The sequence below is a fragment of the Osmerus eperlanus genome, chromosome 5, assembly GCF_963692335.1.
Source record: "Osmerus eperlanus chromosome 5, fOsmEpe2.1, whole genome shotgun sequence".
Lineage (NCBI taxonomy): Eukaryota > Metazoa > Chordata > Actinopteri > Osmeriformes > Osmeridae > Osmerus > Osmerus eperlanus.
This window is the reverse complement of record NC_085022.1, coordinates 22171111-22187117: the sequence shown is the minus strand read 5'-3', so window position 1 is coordinate 22187117 and position 16007 is coordinate 22171111. Positions and strand designations below refer to the sequence as shown.

Here is a 16007-nt window from a genome sequence, read left to right as displayed (position 1 = left end):
TCAGCTCATTGTGGATCCCATACCACAAGAGGGCATCATTTCATCATTCACTTCATTGACGCCACTAAACCGAGAGAGCACTTATCAAGTCAGAGGGCCTCTCATTGATGGGTTGAAAAAACAGAGACAGCATCACATGGATTTTATGTTGCCTAATTCTTGTTTAAATAAAAATAGCAGGCATGAAACGATCCCTACCACATACCATTCGTAGCATGTTAAAGAACCCAAGCTCATGAGATCAGCAGGGCAGGATGACAGCACAGCTATTCATCCTGCTGCACACCATCATTGTGTCAGTTTCTGCTCTGGCGCACCATCAAATAATAAAAGGTCCTCTTTGTGCTTCAAAACGTCACCTCGTCATTACACTGAATGGGGAGATGAAACAAGAGCGAGGCAGGAGCGAGACAGGACCTGAAACAGGAGCGAGGCAGGAGCGAGGCAGGAGCGAGGAAGAGTGAAGACGTCAGGGGATCAACAGTGTTTTTATCACTGTGTGATTTTGACAGGAAGTTGCTACGGTGCTGAAGAGACAGGAGCTATCATTTACTCAGTCAGTCAGGTGACGTTAGTGTTTAATGGCAGCCAAGCAATGGTAGATTATGGAGATTTTGTGCCCCAGAGATGTTTGGAAATGCCATCTTTGATTAGATATAGCTTGTCTTGCAGGTCACCTTGAAGCACTTAAACTTTATTGACAGCAATAATTGTTGTTTTGTCCCCAGTGTAAAGAAAAGAAAATACTCAGTAAAACGACAAGAAAAGTGCGATACACCTGAGGCCGCATCAAGGCCTAAACTATCAGTACATTTTCTACCTTAATGGTACTCAAAGCTCTTTACAGTTTTGTGTCTGCCAAGGCTAGCACTAGCCTGCCCATCAGGAGCAGCCTGGGGTTTAGTGTCCCGGTCAGGGACACATGACAGGCGGACCCAGGGATCCAACCACCATCCCTGCGGTCGGAGGATGATCCGCTCTACCTCCTGAGCCACAACCACCCCATGTTAATTGGCTGCGCTCAATGATCTTCCCCAGCAGGTGTTCCTAGTGTACTCTTTATTGAATGAGGCCTAGATGAATGAGTCTGTTTCTGTTACAGCTGACTGAAAGCATCTATTCTTCAGAAAGCCTCATATCTTGCATTGGCCATGAATGCAGCTGCAACAAACATATTGGAAGCCCATTGGGGTAATTCAGTATCAAAATGTTATCAACTGAATGCACCTTGCACATGCATGTGAGTGGTTAACCAGAAATAAACATTTTTTTTCTTCTATTTTTTTTTTTTGTACTGAGGGCGGAGAGGGCAGAGTTTCCCAGGTTAAAAGAAAGGCTGAATGTCATGCAGACTAGCCTGCGCTCCTTCAGCTGTCGTCCACTACCTCTACCCCCCAACAGGATGTGACAGTACCAGGAGCCTGTGGGGCACAACTGTGGCGTCCAGGCTTGTGCCTGTCATAGTGTGACATTTACCAGCAGGGTCTGCACTCTCAGAGAGAATCAAATGTGATTGTGTAGCATTTGGGCTGAGCATGAGTCTGGATGACAACTGTAATTGTTGCTTTTGATAATACTGTGTGTAATGTTTGGGTGGTTTCATCTGAATGGAACACAAATACATTTAATCTACGACTGCATAGATAAGTGCTAAACATTTTCATCATTACAGACAAATAAACCCAATATATAAAAATGTGCATTACTGTGCATTTTTTATGTTTTATTACACAATGTGACGATTGTCCAGCTATGGTGTCGCAGCAAACACACACAATACATCCCATCCTTTTAAAGCAGCATCAGAGTCTTTGTGATGCGGTATCTTACCAGCTGGACAAGCGAAGACACCTGCAACGTATGAAACAGCTCCTGCCGTGGCCGACAGGCCTCACCCGGTGTGTGTGGTGTGTGTGTGGTGTGTGTGGTGTGTGTGTGGTGTGTGTGTGGTGTGTGTGTGGTGTGTGTGGTGTGTGTGTGGTGTGTGTGTGTGGTGTGTGTGTGGTGTGTGTGGTGTGTGTGTGTGTGGTGTGTGTGTGTGGTGTGTGTTTGTGTGTGTGTGTGTGTGTGTGTGTGTGTTTGTGTGTGTGGTGTGTGTGGTGTGTGTGGTGTGTGTTTGTGTGTGTGTGTTTGTGTGCTCTGTTTGCCCCATCCATGTGTTGATGAGAGATAAAGACAGATCGCCCTGCTGTCTGCTTCATGAAACAAGAGGATTCCCAGCAGTTCCCCGAGCTCTGCGGCTAGGAGAGGGCAGAAGGGCTAGGAGAGGACAGAAGGGCTAGGAGAGGACAGAAGGGCTAGGAGAGGGCAGAAGGGCTAGGAGAGGGCAGAAGGGCTAGGAGAGGACAGAAGGGCTAGGAGAGGACAGAAGGGCTAGGAGAGGACAGAAGGGTTAGGAGAGGACAGAAGGGTTAGGAGAGGACAGAAGGGTTAGGAGAGGACAGAAGGGTTAGGAGTCACAAAGTTCCTAGTTTTCCACTGGCTCCTCTGACTTGGGGATGTGATATCAGGCAGCACCCCCACCCCTCCCCACCCCACCCATGCCCCCATGCTTCCCCCACCCCACCCTTGCCCCCACCCCTCCCCACCCCACCCATGCCCCCATGCTTCCCCCACCCCACCCCTGCCCCCACCCATGCCCCAGCCCTCCCCACCCCACCCATGCCCCACCCCACCCATGCCCCCATGCCCCACCCCTCTCCACACCTGCCCCCACCCATGCACCCACCCTTCCCCCACACCTCCCACCCCTGCCCCCACCCATGCCCCACCATTCTCCAAATTCATGTGCACACAAAACATCTTCTCCGTCTTCATATTTCTATTTTGCATCGTGGCAATGCTGTTTTTATAAAAGCAATGGCACACACACGCACATGCACAACAACACCTCTCTCTCTGTTTGTAGTGAACATGAAGCCGCCCAGCCCAATCCAACTGGGGAATTGGTTTTGTGAATGAAGTGGTCAAACTCCCAGATGGCAGTATTGATAAAGCAATGCAGTCAGGGCTGGGTTCCAAGAGGCACCTGCCTGTGCATTTACAGCCATCCATTAGGATCCTCCCTTCCTAACGGAAAGGTAATGGGCAGCAGGGCCATCATTCAGACACACAGACACAAATAGGCTGTCTGACTCAAAACACACATGCACACACACACAATGGTAAAATCAGAGAGAGCTCAAAACACACAACCACACAGAGCCAGTCAGCGGCCGCAGCTGCAGCCATTACTGATGGGGGGGGGGGGGGGCTGGGGGGTATTGGTCCAGAGAGGGGAGGGAGAGGAAACGAACAGCAGGGATGAAAAACAACGAGCGGAACTACTTTATCTCCCCTGGTGGCTGTGTCCCAGGTCCTGAGTGTGTAACCACACCGGGAGGGGCATTGATCTAACTTATGGTGTTCACGGCTCTCTGGTTAAGCTGCACATGATGAACATGGCCAATTGACCTTAATCTACCCTGATAAGCAATTTCAGTTAGGTCTTGTTTGGGTTTTCTCCCTCGTGCCTCATCGTCCTTCTTCAACAAAGATAGAACAACCTCAGTCCCCAGCGCCTTGCCATTCACAGCCCTCAACTTATCACTCAAAGGTACACACACACACACACACATAGTGACTTGTATTTCTGGTAAATGAGGATAGTATTTTTAGATTACTGTCCATAATTATGTCTGATAATTGATCACGTCCTTTCACATGACAGGAAAAAAGGCTTTAAAACCACCTGCTAAGTGGAAAACAATGAACTTTACGAACCTGAAAAGCCATCAATCTGGAACATTACACACATGAAGGGGGTTCTAACCAGGAGCACTCTTTTCAGCGGGTTCTTCGATTGTAACAATTGCTTCCAAGAGTGAAGACTCGACTACAGCCCGGGATACATCAGGTTCTGAGTTAGCGTTGCTCCTTGTGTGTGTCTGTAACCCAGCGGCCCTGGGGCAGTTGGCCAACACTGACCCATTACCGAAAGGTAAATCTAATAACAGCCCAGTGCAGCTATAGAGCTGTGTGCATAACCACCTTGGCGGGAGGCATGAAAGTGGATCGTTAGTCTGCTCTTCTGACCTGAGGAAGGGTCACTCAAATTCCCTCTCTCTTTCTCTGTCTTTCCTTTTCTCACTTGTTCTTTCTCTCTCGTTCTCTGTGGGGTGTGGAAACACCTCACTTCTTGTTGCTAAAATGAAAAGGGATGAAATGGTTTCTAAATGACTCATCTGTTGTGTTCTTGGTCTCTGGTGGGGGGGGGGGGGGGGGGGTTGTGTGTGTGTGGGGGGGGGGGGGTTGACACTGTGAAGAGGTGCTGTATTCTCTTCATTTAGTAGATAGGTTAAACATGTATCCATGGTTGACTGACATGTCTGAAAATTGTGCAACATTGCACATTTAATGAACATCAGAAGCGTTCATCAAACCAAAGTACAACCGATCAGTTCTCAAAACAATGATCACGATGGATGATAAACTTTGTTGGGTGATTTCTTATCTTCACAGACAGGAAGGATGAGAAGCAGTTTTGGCATTTGAAGGGGTTCAGGGTTGCTTAACTGATGTATGAACACACAGGCAGGCATCCTGAGCCACATCAATGCCTTATCTAAGAACGAGACACAGGCGGCCCTAATGTTGATTTGGTTGTCCTTTAAACGCTAATTGTAAGTTATAATAGTACTACTGAAAACAGTACGTGAGGCTGAAATGACATAATTAGGTTTTCATAAAACTAACACATCCATCTAGGCCAACCGATCTGCCATGCACTAGCCAGGTGGACAGACAAATGTGAATCATTGTCAATTGGTTTGGTTTGTAATTATTAAATGGGTCTGTTTTTTACATATAATATGGAATACAGCCTACAGGAAGCAAACATATCATGTAATTTCAAATGTGTTTCCCATGTTCTATTGGTCATTGTGGTTTTCATCTTTGCTGTTTTATAGGTTAAATGTTTGCTCAGACAGGGACAATGTGTTCTTGTCGAAAGCATAAATAGAGACAATCACTTTTGTCAAATTAACGGAACACAAAGCCTGTCTCTCTGGGGTTTGATGTGGGTGTGTGGTGTGTGTGTGAGAGAAAGAGAGAGCAAGAGAGATGGTGTGTGTGCTGTGTGGTTGTACTGTGTGTGACAGAGAAAGAGAGTGTCCGTCATGCACCAACCTGTTGAACACCAAACATTGTCATTATATTTAGACTATTTTACATATCAGGCAGAAGGTTGGAAAAATGTGATACTTGAATTTGATGCTTTTGAGGGACCACAGTGTAAAACAGAGTGGTAGGGTCAGGATAGTCTGTCAGTGGCACCCTGTCAGTGGCACCCTGTCAGTGGCACCCTGTCAGTGGCACCCTGTCACTAGCTGGTGCGTCACGTTGTGTGGCACGTGTCATGCGTGTTGTATGTGTCATTGGGCTGCATTGACACCAAGGATGATGAGAACGACAGTGAAATGCTACCCATTCCCCCCCTCCCCCTCCCCCTCCCATTCCCCCCCCCCCCTCCCTCACCCTCCCTCACCCCCCCTCCCCCTCCCTCACCCTCCCTCCCCCTCCCTCACCCCCCCTCCCCCTCCCTCACCCCCCCTCCCCCTCCCCCACCCCTCCTCACCCCCCCTCACCACCCCTCGCCCCCCTCCCTCACCCCCCCCCCCTCCCCCTCCCTCACCCCCCCTCACCCCCCCTCGCCCTCCCTCACCCTCTTCACCCACCAGAAGCACTCTGCCTTCGCTGACAAATTACACATGTAGACAGGCAATGAAGGAGCACTCTCTGTGATTAGTCATTCCACTTGGCAGCTGTATTTTGACACATTCAAAAGCAATCACAGCAATCGCCATTGGTCGCCTCTGCACTGTAGAGGGAGAAAGAGATACATGTGATATTTTTAAAAGCCATAATATTACTTTTGATAGACTGTTTAGCATGAGGGCATGTGAAATGGAGAGATATTCCTGAGGCTGGTTCTGTTCTCTTGAGGACAGTGCCAAGGGCCACCCTCCATGCGCCTGCGGGCACTGCATATCCAGCCTCCTGAAACACACATCATATACACACACTCACACAACGGATTTCGTCTTATCCCCATAACAGTCCAATTTTGCCTACTTCCACACCCCAACCCCAGCAAATACGTGACCTAATTTGGTCTACCCAACATTCATAGAGTATTTATTAGTGTTTCCACCCCTCTCCATGCATTGGATGAGTCTAATGACCCCCACAAAGACGAATGGCCACACTCAATACACCCGGAGAAAAGAAATGTGGAGGATGCCAAATAATCGCCCAGCTGGGCATGCTGCAATTACCTCGTCTGAAGTCCAACAATTACGCGGGGGAAAGCTGGCGCGCACAATGCCACGACGCTTCAGCCAAATCAATGCATAATTGTCATAATTATCGTCCCCGTGTGTTTTGTGGTCCCCTCCAGACTTCTAGAAAAGGAGAAGGAATTGAATAAACACGGTGGGATGAATGGCGGAGGTATATCACCTTGTCGGGTGCGACATTTACAACAAAAGGTGGGCTCGATACCCAGTGCGAGCGGTTGGGCTGAGGGGTTGGGTGATGAGTCAGACTGATGGTGAGGAGACCACGCTTCACCGCCCTCAGGCAGGCTACAAGCGAGGTACAGTGTAAGGATATTTGAAAGGGTAGTGAAAGTTTGAACTGTCCTTGCTTCAAATCGCAAACGTTTACTGGTTGCCATCTTGGTATACCTGCCGTTTGCCATGACCCAGATACCATCCTACAGACTCCATTCTGAGCTGTGGACTGCAGGTTCTGGGTCCCTTCAACATGAGCTAAGCTCAAGCTTTATCAGTCCTAGAGATAAGACTGTGATTTAAGTTGTAAGGTGGGAACAAACACACAGAAGGATCATTTAGTGAAGACTACTAGTAGTAGTAGGGGCGTCAGGCGTCAGGTGGCTGAGTGGTGAGGGACGCGGGCTAGTAATCTGAAGGTTGCCAGTTCGATTCCCGGCCATGTCGATGACGTTGTGTCCTTGGGCAAAGCACTTCACCCTACTTGCCTCGGGGGAATGTCCCTGTACTTACTGTAAGTCGCTCTGGATAAGAGCGTCTGCTAAATGACTAAATGTAAATGTAATGTAAAATGTACTAAATATACAGTTATATATACCAGTTTTCTCAGAGTCATTACCAAGTGTCTAAACATTCTGGTTAAGTTGCATGGTATTCTTGATGAGAATCTTAGATGTTACTTAAAGGAAGGAGAAGAGGGGAAAAGGATATCATTTCATTTGGATTCTTACATCTTTGCTTGTCCCCTTTAGAAACAGGTGTGTTTTTTTGTTCTGCATGCGGATTCTCATGTGCCTCTTGTGAGAAGACAAAGGGAACGGGATGTGTGCCTTTGTTTTATACCAGTGAGTACACAGTAGAAAATACAAAGCATCACTCTTTGTTACAAAATGTACATTTTCTCTGGAATTCAATCACAAAATCTATTTTTCAGTAATCTGCCTTTCAGTTATCTGTCTGGATGTCGTGCCACGCACGTGGTTGTGTAGAAAGTCAGGGGTTCCGTTTCCTTGGTAGTGTTGGCGTACACAGAGATCATGTGAACAGATAAGGAACATCATTTGTACAACAGCAAGTGATTCTTGTTTGATCACAAAGTGAATGTCAAGTGCTCCACAATCGCATCGCAAGCCATTTTATACATTGAAACCTTTTCCCCAAAGAATGTTTTTAGATTACATACTTTATCTCAGGAAAATAATTCAGTCGTTTCTCATGCAGATAATGTTCTTAAACAGAGGGGAACATCTCTGTGGTTTATGTCTTAATGTCAGTGTGTTTTATCTCTTCCCCCCCCCCCCCTCCCCAGGAAGGTCTGCCGTTACCTTCCCCTCTGGCTAAATCACTGCTCTTTAACATTGCCGTCTGTGTGCTCAACCACAGCGGCAGCGCAGCGAGGGCTCCTGACCGTGGCAGCATGCGACTGATGGTTACCGAGGCTACATATAATCCCTTTACCCTCCATGCCTCTGGCGATGTACATCACTCCTTAACCGCATTAGCAAGCTAGAGGTACAAAACCATTTGAAGCTGTTGTTCCTATTTGGCAGGACAAACAGTCAGTCAGACAGACAGACAGACAATCTGTATCCTTCCCCCCCCCCACAATTGCATTTGTGAGGAGTATGGGAAACAGATTCATCTGATAAGTCTTCATTTGCGACAGTTTTTTTTTTTTTTACTTTAAACTTCATTTAAACGCAGTCAGGGAGTGTGTCCGGCGGTAGCTTGTATAGCTCAGCAGGATTTCTACGTATGTGTCTGACTCCAGTTAGGCCTACGTATTACCAAACGGCCTTTCACAGTTTATGAAACATAACGCAATCTCCTCAAGAAACACATCGAATGAAATGCCACCAACACTATGCATGTTCAAGTCTCACTGAAAATGGTGTTCCATTTGCAGTTTTATGTAGGTCTTATCACTTAGTCGAAAAATTATAGGCTGGGATACCTAAAAAGGAATAAAGTAAAAATATACCCACCAAGTTAGCATCCATAGCATCTGTATACATATTTGTTCAATTTCATTGTTTGGTCAATATATAAAACACATATCTTTCTCAGAATGTGTTTTTATTTCCTTTACCCTTTACTTTATTTCAGCTGTTAGACGAACTATATTGATTACTTCATTTAGCATAAAACATTATTGTAGCCACAATAATGATGCCAGTTGTAATTGATCTTTTAATGTGTGCGGATATCGGATATTTTCAAAGTTCATTTGGAAATCATTGTAACTTTTATGGACAATATATTAGGCCACAAAACGAAACTCCACAAAATGAGGTATTAGAATGGTACGTGCTTAGTTAGAATTAAGCCAAATGGACGTGTGTTGGATGCTGTGTGTTGGTTGATAAGGGGAACGAGAGGTTTGACGTCAGGAAGAACAAATAAATGACCCCGCCATAAATATGCCCACAAGCAGGGCATCTGCGCGAAAAAAGGCTCCGCGCGCACTGCAGAGACAACGCAATCCAGGAAACGAAAGAAAAAACAAGACATCTATTCACACTCTTAACTCACAGACAAAGAACACATACAGATACTCTCAAACACAAGGAACGAAACATGCCCATTTCAAGCAGTTCTTCATCCTCAACTAAGAGTATCCGCAGGGCAGCATCCGAGTTGGAGAGATCTGATTCCATCACGGTAAGAAACTAAACACTTATCAATCATTTGTGGCCCGTGCTGTTTAACTAACAAGTGACTGGTGATGGACAGTGTTATCTCACTTTGGTCATCTTAGGAAGACTTTTGAGAAACTGTTGCTATGCGCGCGGAGAGCCTTGAAGTCTCTGACGAGTTTACCATTACGCACAACGGGTGAGCCTTTTGGTACCGTGTTGCAGGTTAAGTAAGAGATTAGAAACCAAAGACAAGTTGATTAAATAAAACATCTTAATGCAACTTGAACACTGACATTGAGCCATGTGACAGATTTACGTAGAATGCATTGTCTTTCTCATGCGCTTTGGAGATGTAAAGCGGCATCGAATAATCAAAAGGTAAGCAAGGCTCAATGACGACAGTGCTTCAACTTCGTTAGTGGTTTATAGGATTGACCTAAAGAAGATCAAAACTAAATACAAGACTAATAATTTTCTTTCACTTTCGACATAGTCAACAAGATCATCGCAGAAGACAAAGTTTGATTGAAGATGCACGTAAGGAACGCGAGGCAGCGGCTGCAGCCGCGGCGGCTGAGGCGGCGGATGCAAACGAACAAATCGTGTTTGAAGAGGATGACGGAAAAGCACTTCTGATCTCTCTTCACTCTAAGAATCTCCAAAACTCCGTCTCTGTCCCGCCTCACTGAAAGTTTTCGAGGTAAGCTATAATAAACGTAAGGTTCTTTAAATTAATTTACGCTCATTGTTTCCCCATGTCGATGAGACAAATAGGCCTAATAGGCTACTAATGCTATTCTTTGACCGCATTCTCAACATTGTGGAGGATTCTTGATTGATATTAGGCCTACTGAAGAAACTACACTTTAATTCATTTTATAGTTGTTAGTTTTTACGTTAGATTTTCTAAAAATGTTTAGCAAATTATATTAATAATAACACGTTTTATTTGTGATGCACTCAAGACGCTACACAGCTACAGGTAAGGATAAACAGACCGGAGTGGTAGGTATCCTACTGAAAACTGTGGGGTTAGGACCAGGGTTAACAGCGACCCTGGTCACAGTTTTCGATAGGTCATCGATTTCGGTATAGCTTAATACCGGCATCATGGATTTAGTTTTATCAGAAGGACTACAGTTAATTATATAATTCAATCATAGAGCCTAATTAAATTAGTAAATTAATAGTGAGTGGAAGAGCGCTTAGGAAAGAAATAAACCCTAGCCAGAAAATTACTGAACAAAAGTAATGCAAGATAGTGACCACAATGACACTATTTAAATAAAACGTGAACCATTAGCAATACGTTTTAAAACGATGACATCTAAGTACGTTACATAATTTATATGCAACACCGGGCAAGTGCTTTTAAAAAAAACAATCCTTGCATGACGTTTCCTTGTTCCCATCCATCCATCCAACAGTGAACTTGTGTACTTTTTAGACATTTGAAGCTAAGATCCACCACCTGGAGACACGTCCTAGCAGGAAGCCCGGGAGAGCCTGGAGGGGCTGGAGTACTTTGTCCGCTGCGAGGTTCACTTGTCGGACGTCACCACTCTCATCAGCTCCATCAAGAGGATTGCGGAAGACGTCAAAACCACCAAAGAGGTCAAATGTAAGGCCACTCCTACAGTAATATGTCACATATGCTTCCATGTAGTCTGCAGTTCATAGTCTGAAATAACAGTTTGTAATAAATCATATAATAACACTAATACATCTATAGAAACACTTTACAAGTTTATTTTGTTTAAAAACTGGATGAAGAGTAAAAACATTTCTATGTCAGTAAAATGTTGCTAATATAGTTTACTATCTAGTTACATGGTAATTTAGGCTACCTAAACGTTGCTATAAAGTTACACAGTAGTTAATGCAACCTTCAAGAAATTTGTTTGCAATGCAATTACATGGTCGTTAATGTAACCTTTATAAAAGTGTTTTTGTTTGTCCATTGCCTTTCTCTGTCCAGTTCATTGGTTCCCAAAGAAGATCTCAGAGCTGGACAGATGTCATCACCTTGTTGCAAGTTTGACCCAGATTTAGACCAGGATCATCCAGTGAGTGATCTTTTTATCCACCCTGAATTGAAAACAAAGAACCATCAGAATGTACACACTACAGTCACACAGCTATAACATGGTTGTCAATTTTTTATTGTTATTGCATAATATGCATCTATGGTTCTTACATAATTTTCCCTGTAGTCCTTCTGTGCTGATTGAATTGTAGCTAACCCATTACTAAGGGTTTGTTTTGGCGTGTTTAATAGGGCTACACCGACCTGGTCTACCGAGAGAGGAGGAAGATGATTGGAGACATAGCCTTCACATACAAACAGTATGTGTCTGTATCTGTATAGAAACACATACAAACAGTATGTGTCTGTATCTGTATAGAAACACATACAAACAGTATGTGTCTGTATCTGTATAGAAACACATACAAACAGTATGTGTCTGTATCTGTATAGAAACACATACAAACAGTATGTGTCTGTATCTGTATAGAAACACATACAAACAGTATGTGTCTGTATCTGTATAGAAACACATACAAACAGTATGTGTCTGTATCTGTATAGAAACACATACAAACAGTATGTGTCTGTATCTGTATAGAAACATACAAACACACGGCTAGATGAATTCACCAGCAGATAACAATAAATGTTTAATAACAATGTTATTAAACATTTGTCATTAAGAAACTAAAGTGACAAGTCTTCATTAGATGAATAGTTTGACACTTTCATTCAAAGCAACATACAGGAGAGATTCAAACGTGGGACCTTTTGATACCCACCGTAAATAAAGAATGCACATATCTACAGTGTGACTGTGAGAGTGATGTTGAACGGTCTGTGTCTCTCTCCTCCATCACAGTGGAGATCCTATTCCCAGGGTGGAGTACACTGAAGAGGAGATTGGGACATGGTGAGTGCTGCTGTTTGCTCTGTATGGTGATGACCTCAAACATCCCCCAGACCTCCTGCGTGGTGTCTCCTGCGTGGTGTCTCCTGCGTGGTGTCTCCTGCGTGGTGTCTCCTGCAGGTGTGTCTCCTGCAGGTGTGTCTCCTGCAGGTGTGTCTCCTGCAGGTGTGTCTCCTGCAGGTGTGTCTCCTGCAGACCCCTGCAGGAGACACCCCTGCAGGTGTGTCTCCTGCAGGTGTGTCTCCTGCAGGTGTGTCCTCCTGCAGGTGTGTCTCCTGCAGAGGTGTCTCCTGCAGGGGTGTCTCCTGCAGGGGTGTCTCCTGCAGGGGTATCTCCTGCAGGGGTGTCTCCTGCAGGGTATCACTGAGGTGACAAACAGGTGACAAACAGGAGGACATGATTCACAGGGTGCTTGGCTTGGCAAGGGGCTAGTATTGCAGGATTCCATAAGTAAATAGTGTTGATCTGTAACATAAATACAAATATCACGAGGCCTCTGCTCTGGGTCTATACATTTCAATGTGTAAAGTTGATACTTAATTCAGAGTTGGTAAATACAGCATTCAGAATAATGTAGTTGTGTAGAATATGTGAACCAGGTGTCGATACTGTGAGCTAGAAAGACTGAATTCCCCTTGGGGCTCAACACGAGTTTGCGAACGTGCTATTTGTAAAGGTTATAGTACTCATCACGCTATTCACGCTTGAAATTGTGAATTGCGCACGGCTGTGTTTCTCTTACACCGCTTAAGAATGTGTGTGTGAGTCAGCACAGGGTCTGTAATCCTTCATGATTATTTTGCTCATCTATGACAGTTAAGGGACCCCATCAACACCATCAAAGAAAAAGCCTTTGATTGTTTGTGTGCAAATGTCACCACCGCGCTGAGAGCAAATTGCTTCTATTTCACACTGAGAGGGTCAATCATTTTCACCTGAGTGGCTTTCCTTTCAGGCCATCAAATGGTAAATTGTGTTTGAACAACAGACTAATGATTTCTGCCAATGTTTGGAAAGAAAAGCAGGCTTGTATTCTGACTGAACGTCTCAAAATACGTCAAACATCTGATGCGGTCGCTGGTTGGTGAGAAGCTTGGTCCTGGCTGATGGGATTATTGAGAAGTAAACGGTTTTGTTTTTGAAAGATTTATGGTAGATCGCTATGGCAACATCCTGCCATAACTCAATCTGAGAGGCAAAAATTGGAAATTTGGTCTTAACAGAAGTCTGTTGCCTGAAAATATATTTACTGTACTTTGATTACTTTATATAACAGCATTTTCTCGTTAATAGTTTGGATTATTACAATGAACAGTTTATTTGTACAGTACAGTGTGTGTTTGTTTGTGTGCCTGTCTTCATGTGTGTGTATGGGTGTGTGTGTGTGTGTGTGTGTATCTGTGTGTGTGCTCCATAGGAGGGAGGTGTACTGCACCCTGAGGGATCTGTATACCTCCCACGCATGCAGTGAACACCTGGATGCCTTCCGCCTGCTGGAACAACATTGTGGGTACAGCCCCGATAACATCCCTCAGCAGGAGGATGTGTCGCGCTTCCTCAAAGGTAGTCGTGTGTGTCAGAAGCAGGTTCTCAGTCCATGTGGCTGACAGTCTGTTAAACACCTGTCCAAGACACAGAGCATACTCATTATTTCTGTAAAATGATGGGTTGATTTTTTTTTAGTTTTTTTTTACATTTATTTTAGTTTAGCACAGCAGAAGTTTAGCACAGAAGAAGATCAAGGATCAGATTAGATCTCTAGTTTATCCTTCAACATGCTCAGTACTTTCCCCTACTCTTTTCCTTAGTTACCTTATCTGTTTCTCTCTCCCTCTCTTTCCTCCTCTTGTTCCCCGTCTGTCAACCAGAGCGCACCGGGTTCCAGCTGCGTCCAGTGGCGGGCCTCCTGTCCGCCAGAGACTTTCTGGCCAGTTTGGCGTTCCGCGTGTTCCAGTGCACACAGTACATCCGGCACGCCTCCTCGCCCATGCACTCCCCAGAGCCGTGAGTTCACCATCAGCCTTCACCATCAGCCTGCAATACTTCTCAATTACTACTCTGTGGTGGATTATTCTTGTCTGGCACGACTAAACGGATAGATAACCCTCAGAAAGAGAGTAGAAATAGTTTGAAAGGATTTCCAATAGTATTTTCTCCCAGGTGTCACACTGCACCTCCACACTAGATGTGGGTGCAAGTATAAAGATCAGTCACAATAAAGTATGTGTGTTTGATTGGCTTTACAATTGTAATGTATTGTAGAGAGTATTATTTATTGGTTTCGTTCCAGTGGGTATGACAAATCAATAAATTTTTCCACAGTATTTGCAAATAGTAATTGACCCATTTCGGACCTCTACCATTGCCACTGCTCACATGTGTGTGTGTTCTACCTACCTGAAGTTGACCAATCCTTTTTCACTCTTCATGTTTCCATAGAGACTGTGTTCATGAGCTCCTGGGCCACGTCCCAATCCTCGCAGACCGGACCTTCGCACAGTTCTCCCAGGTAGAATGGGTTCCATGCAAATCACCCTCATCTTAGCTGTCAGCTGGTTGATTTGGTGTGCGGCCCGTATGTAAGTGGAAACCTTCTCTTTGTTCTAGAACATTGGCCTTGCTTCGCTTGGGGCTTCCGAGGAAGACATCGAGAAACTGTCTACGGTGAGTGACGCTCACGAGAGGGCGCTACGTACTGTTTCTGTAAGAGGAACATGCTTCACACTTGTTTTTGTTGTTCTGTTCATTCTTTATCTTGTCCTTGTTCTCCTGCCCTCCCTTTCTCGCAGCTATACTGGTTCACGGTGGAGTTTGGTCTGTGCAAACAGGGAGGTGTGGTGAAGGCCTACGGAGCAGGCCTGCTGTCCTCGTACGGGGAGCTGGTGGTGATTACAAGTCTATTGCTCTCCATTCACCCCCACCCACCCTTTCTCTTTGCCTCTTTTTCCACTAGAGAGAAGAAATACCTCACTTTTTTCAGTTATTAACTGTGCACCCCTCTCTCTCCTCTCTGACTCTCTCTCGCTCTCGGTCTCCTGTCCAGCACTCTCTGTCAGATGAGCCAGAGAGGCGTCAGTTTGACCCGGAGGCCGCGGCCTTGCAACCCTACCAGGACCAGAACTACCAGTCAGTTTACTTTGTATCTGAGAGCTTCACGGATGCCAAGGAGAAGCTCAGGTAAACATACACACACACACACACACATACGTACAAATACACACATACGCCAGCATACCAACACACACACACACACACACACACACACACACACACACACACACACACACACACACACACACACACACACACACACACACACACACACACACACAGGGATCAGGCAAGGACAGGGTGAGGCTGCATCCAGCTAACACCAGAAGGCCACAGGCCTTTGTAGAGCAGCCATGGCAGACACAGCTGCTGCATTGTTATGACTTGGACAAAATGTAGATGTTCTGATTGGCTGCAGGATCAAAAGCTCTCAGCCCAACATATCAAAACTCACTTGACAAAAACAAAACAGCACTGTTATGCTCTACCCATGTTGAGTCAATCCTGTCAGAATGAGATAGTTTGGTGTTTGGTACAGTGGCGGCATTTCACTACAACCTAGGGTATTACCATTCACTCTGGCCATACTACAACGACATTCCCAAGTAACAGAACCATAAAACCACATTATATCGAAACCAAATGTGTCAACAGGTAATGCTCATGCCCGGTAGCCAATATTATTGTCATTATTTTTAGCTCAAATACAGTTTTTAGCTATATGCTATGGTGTCATACGCAAACGTCACCCTTGGTTTGGTGATGTACAGTTAGCATGCTGCTAAACAGGAATGTGTTAGACAGTGTACATAGATGTGATGATC

The 16007-nt window shown here is 45.1% G+C and overlaps 1 protein-coding gene across 1 annotated transcript in view; it reads left to right on the top strand.

Annotated features, from left to right (window-relative positions):
• Positions 1–9706: 9706 nt before the first annotated feature.
• The window catches only part of th (tyrosine hydroxylase), a 6754-nt gene continuing 453 nt past the window's right edge, over positions 9707–16007 (top strand). The window contains exons 1-11 of the mRNA XM_062460740.1: positions 9707–9893; positions 10641–10814; positions 11172–11259; positions 11472–11539; positions 12085–12135; positions 13550–13695; positions 14001–14136; positions 14572–14641; positions 14740–14796; positions 14922–15017; positions 15176–15309. Of these exons, the coding sequence (XP_062316724.1) occupies positions 11209–11259; positions 11472–11539; positions 12085–12135; positions 13550–13695; positions 14001–14136; positions 14572–14641; positions 14740–14796; positions 14922–15017; positions 15176–15309 (809 nt within the window). The 5' untranslated portion in view covers positions 9707–9893; positions 10641–10814; positions 11172–11208. The remainder of the gene's footprint in view (positions 9894–10640; positions 10815–11171; positions 11260–11471; positions 11540–12084; positions 12136–13549; positions 13696–14000; positions 14137–14571; positions 14642–14739; positions 14797–14921; positions 15018–15175; positions 15310–16007) is intronic.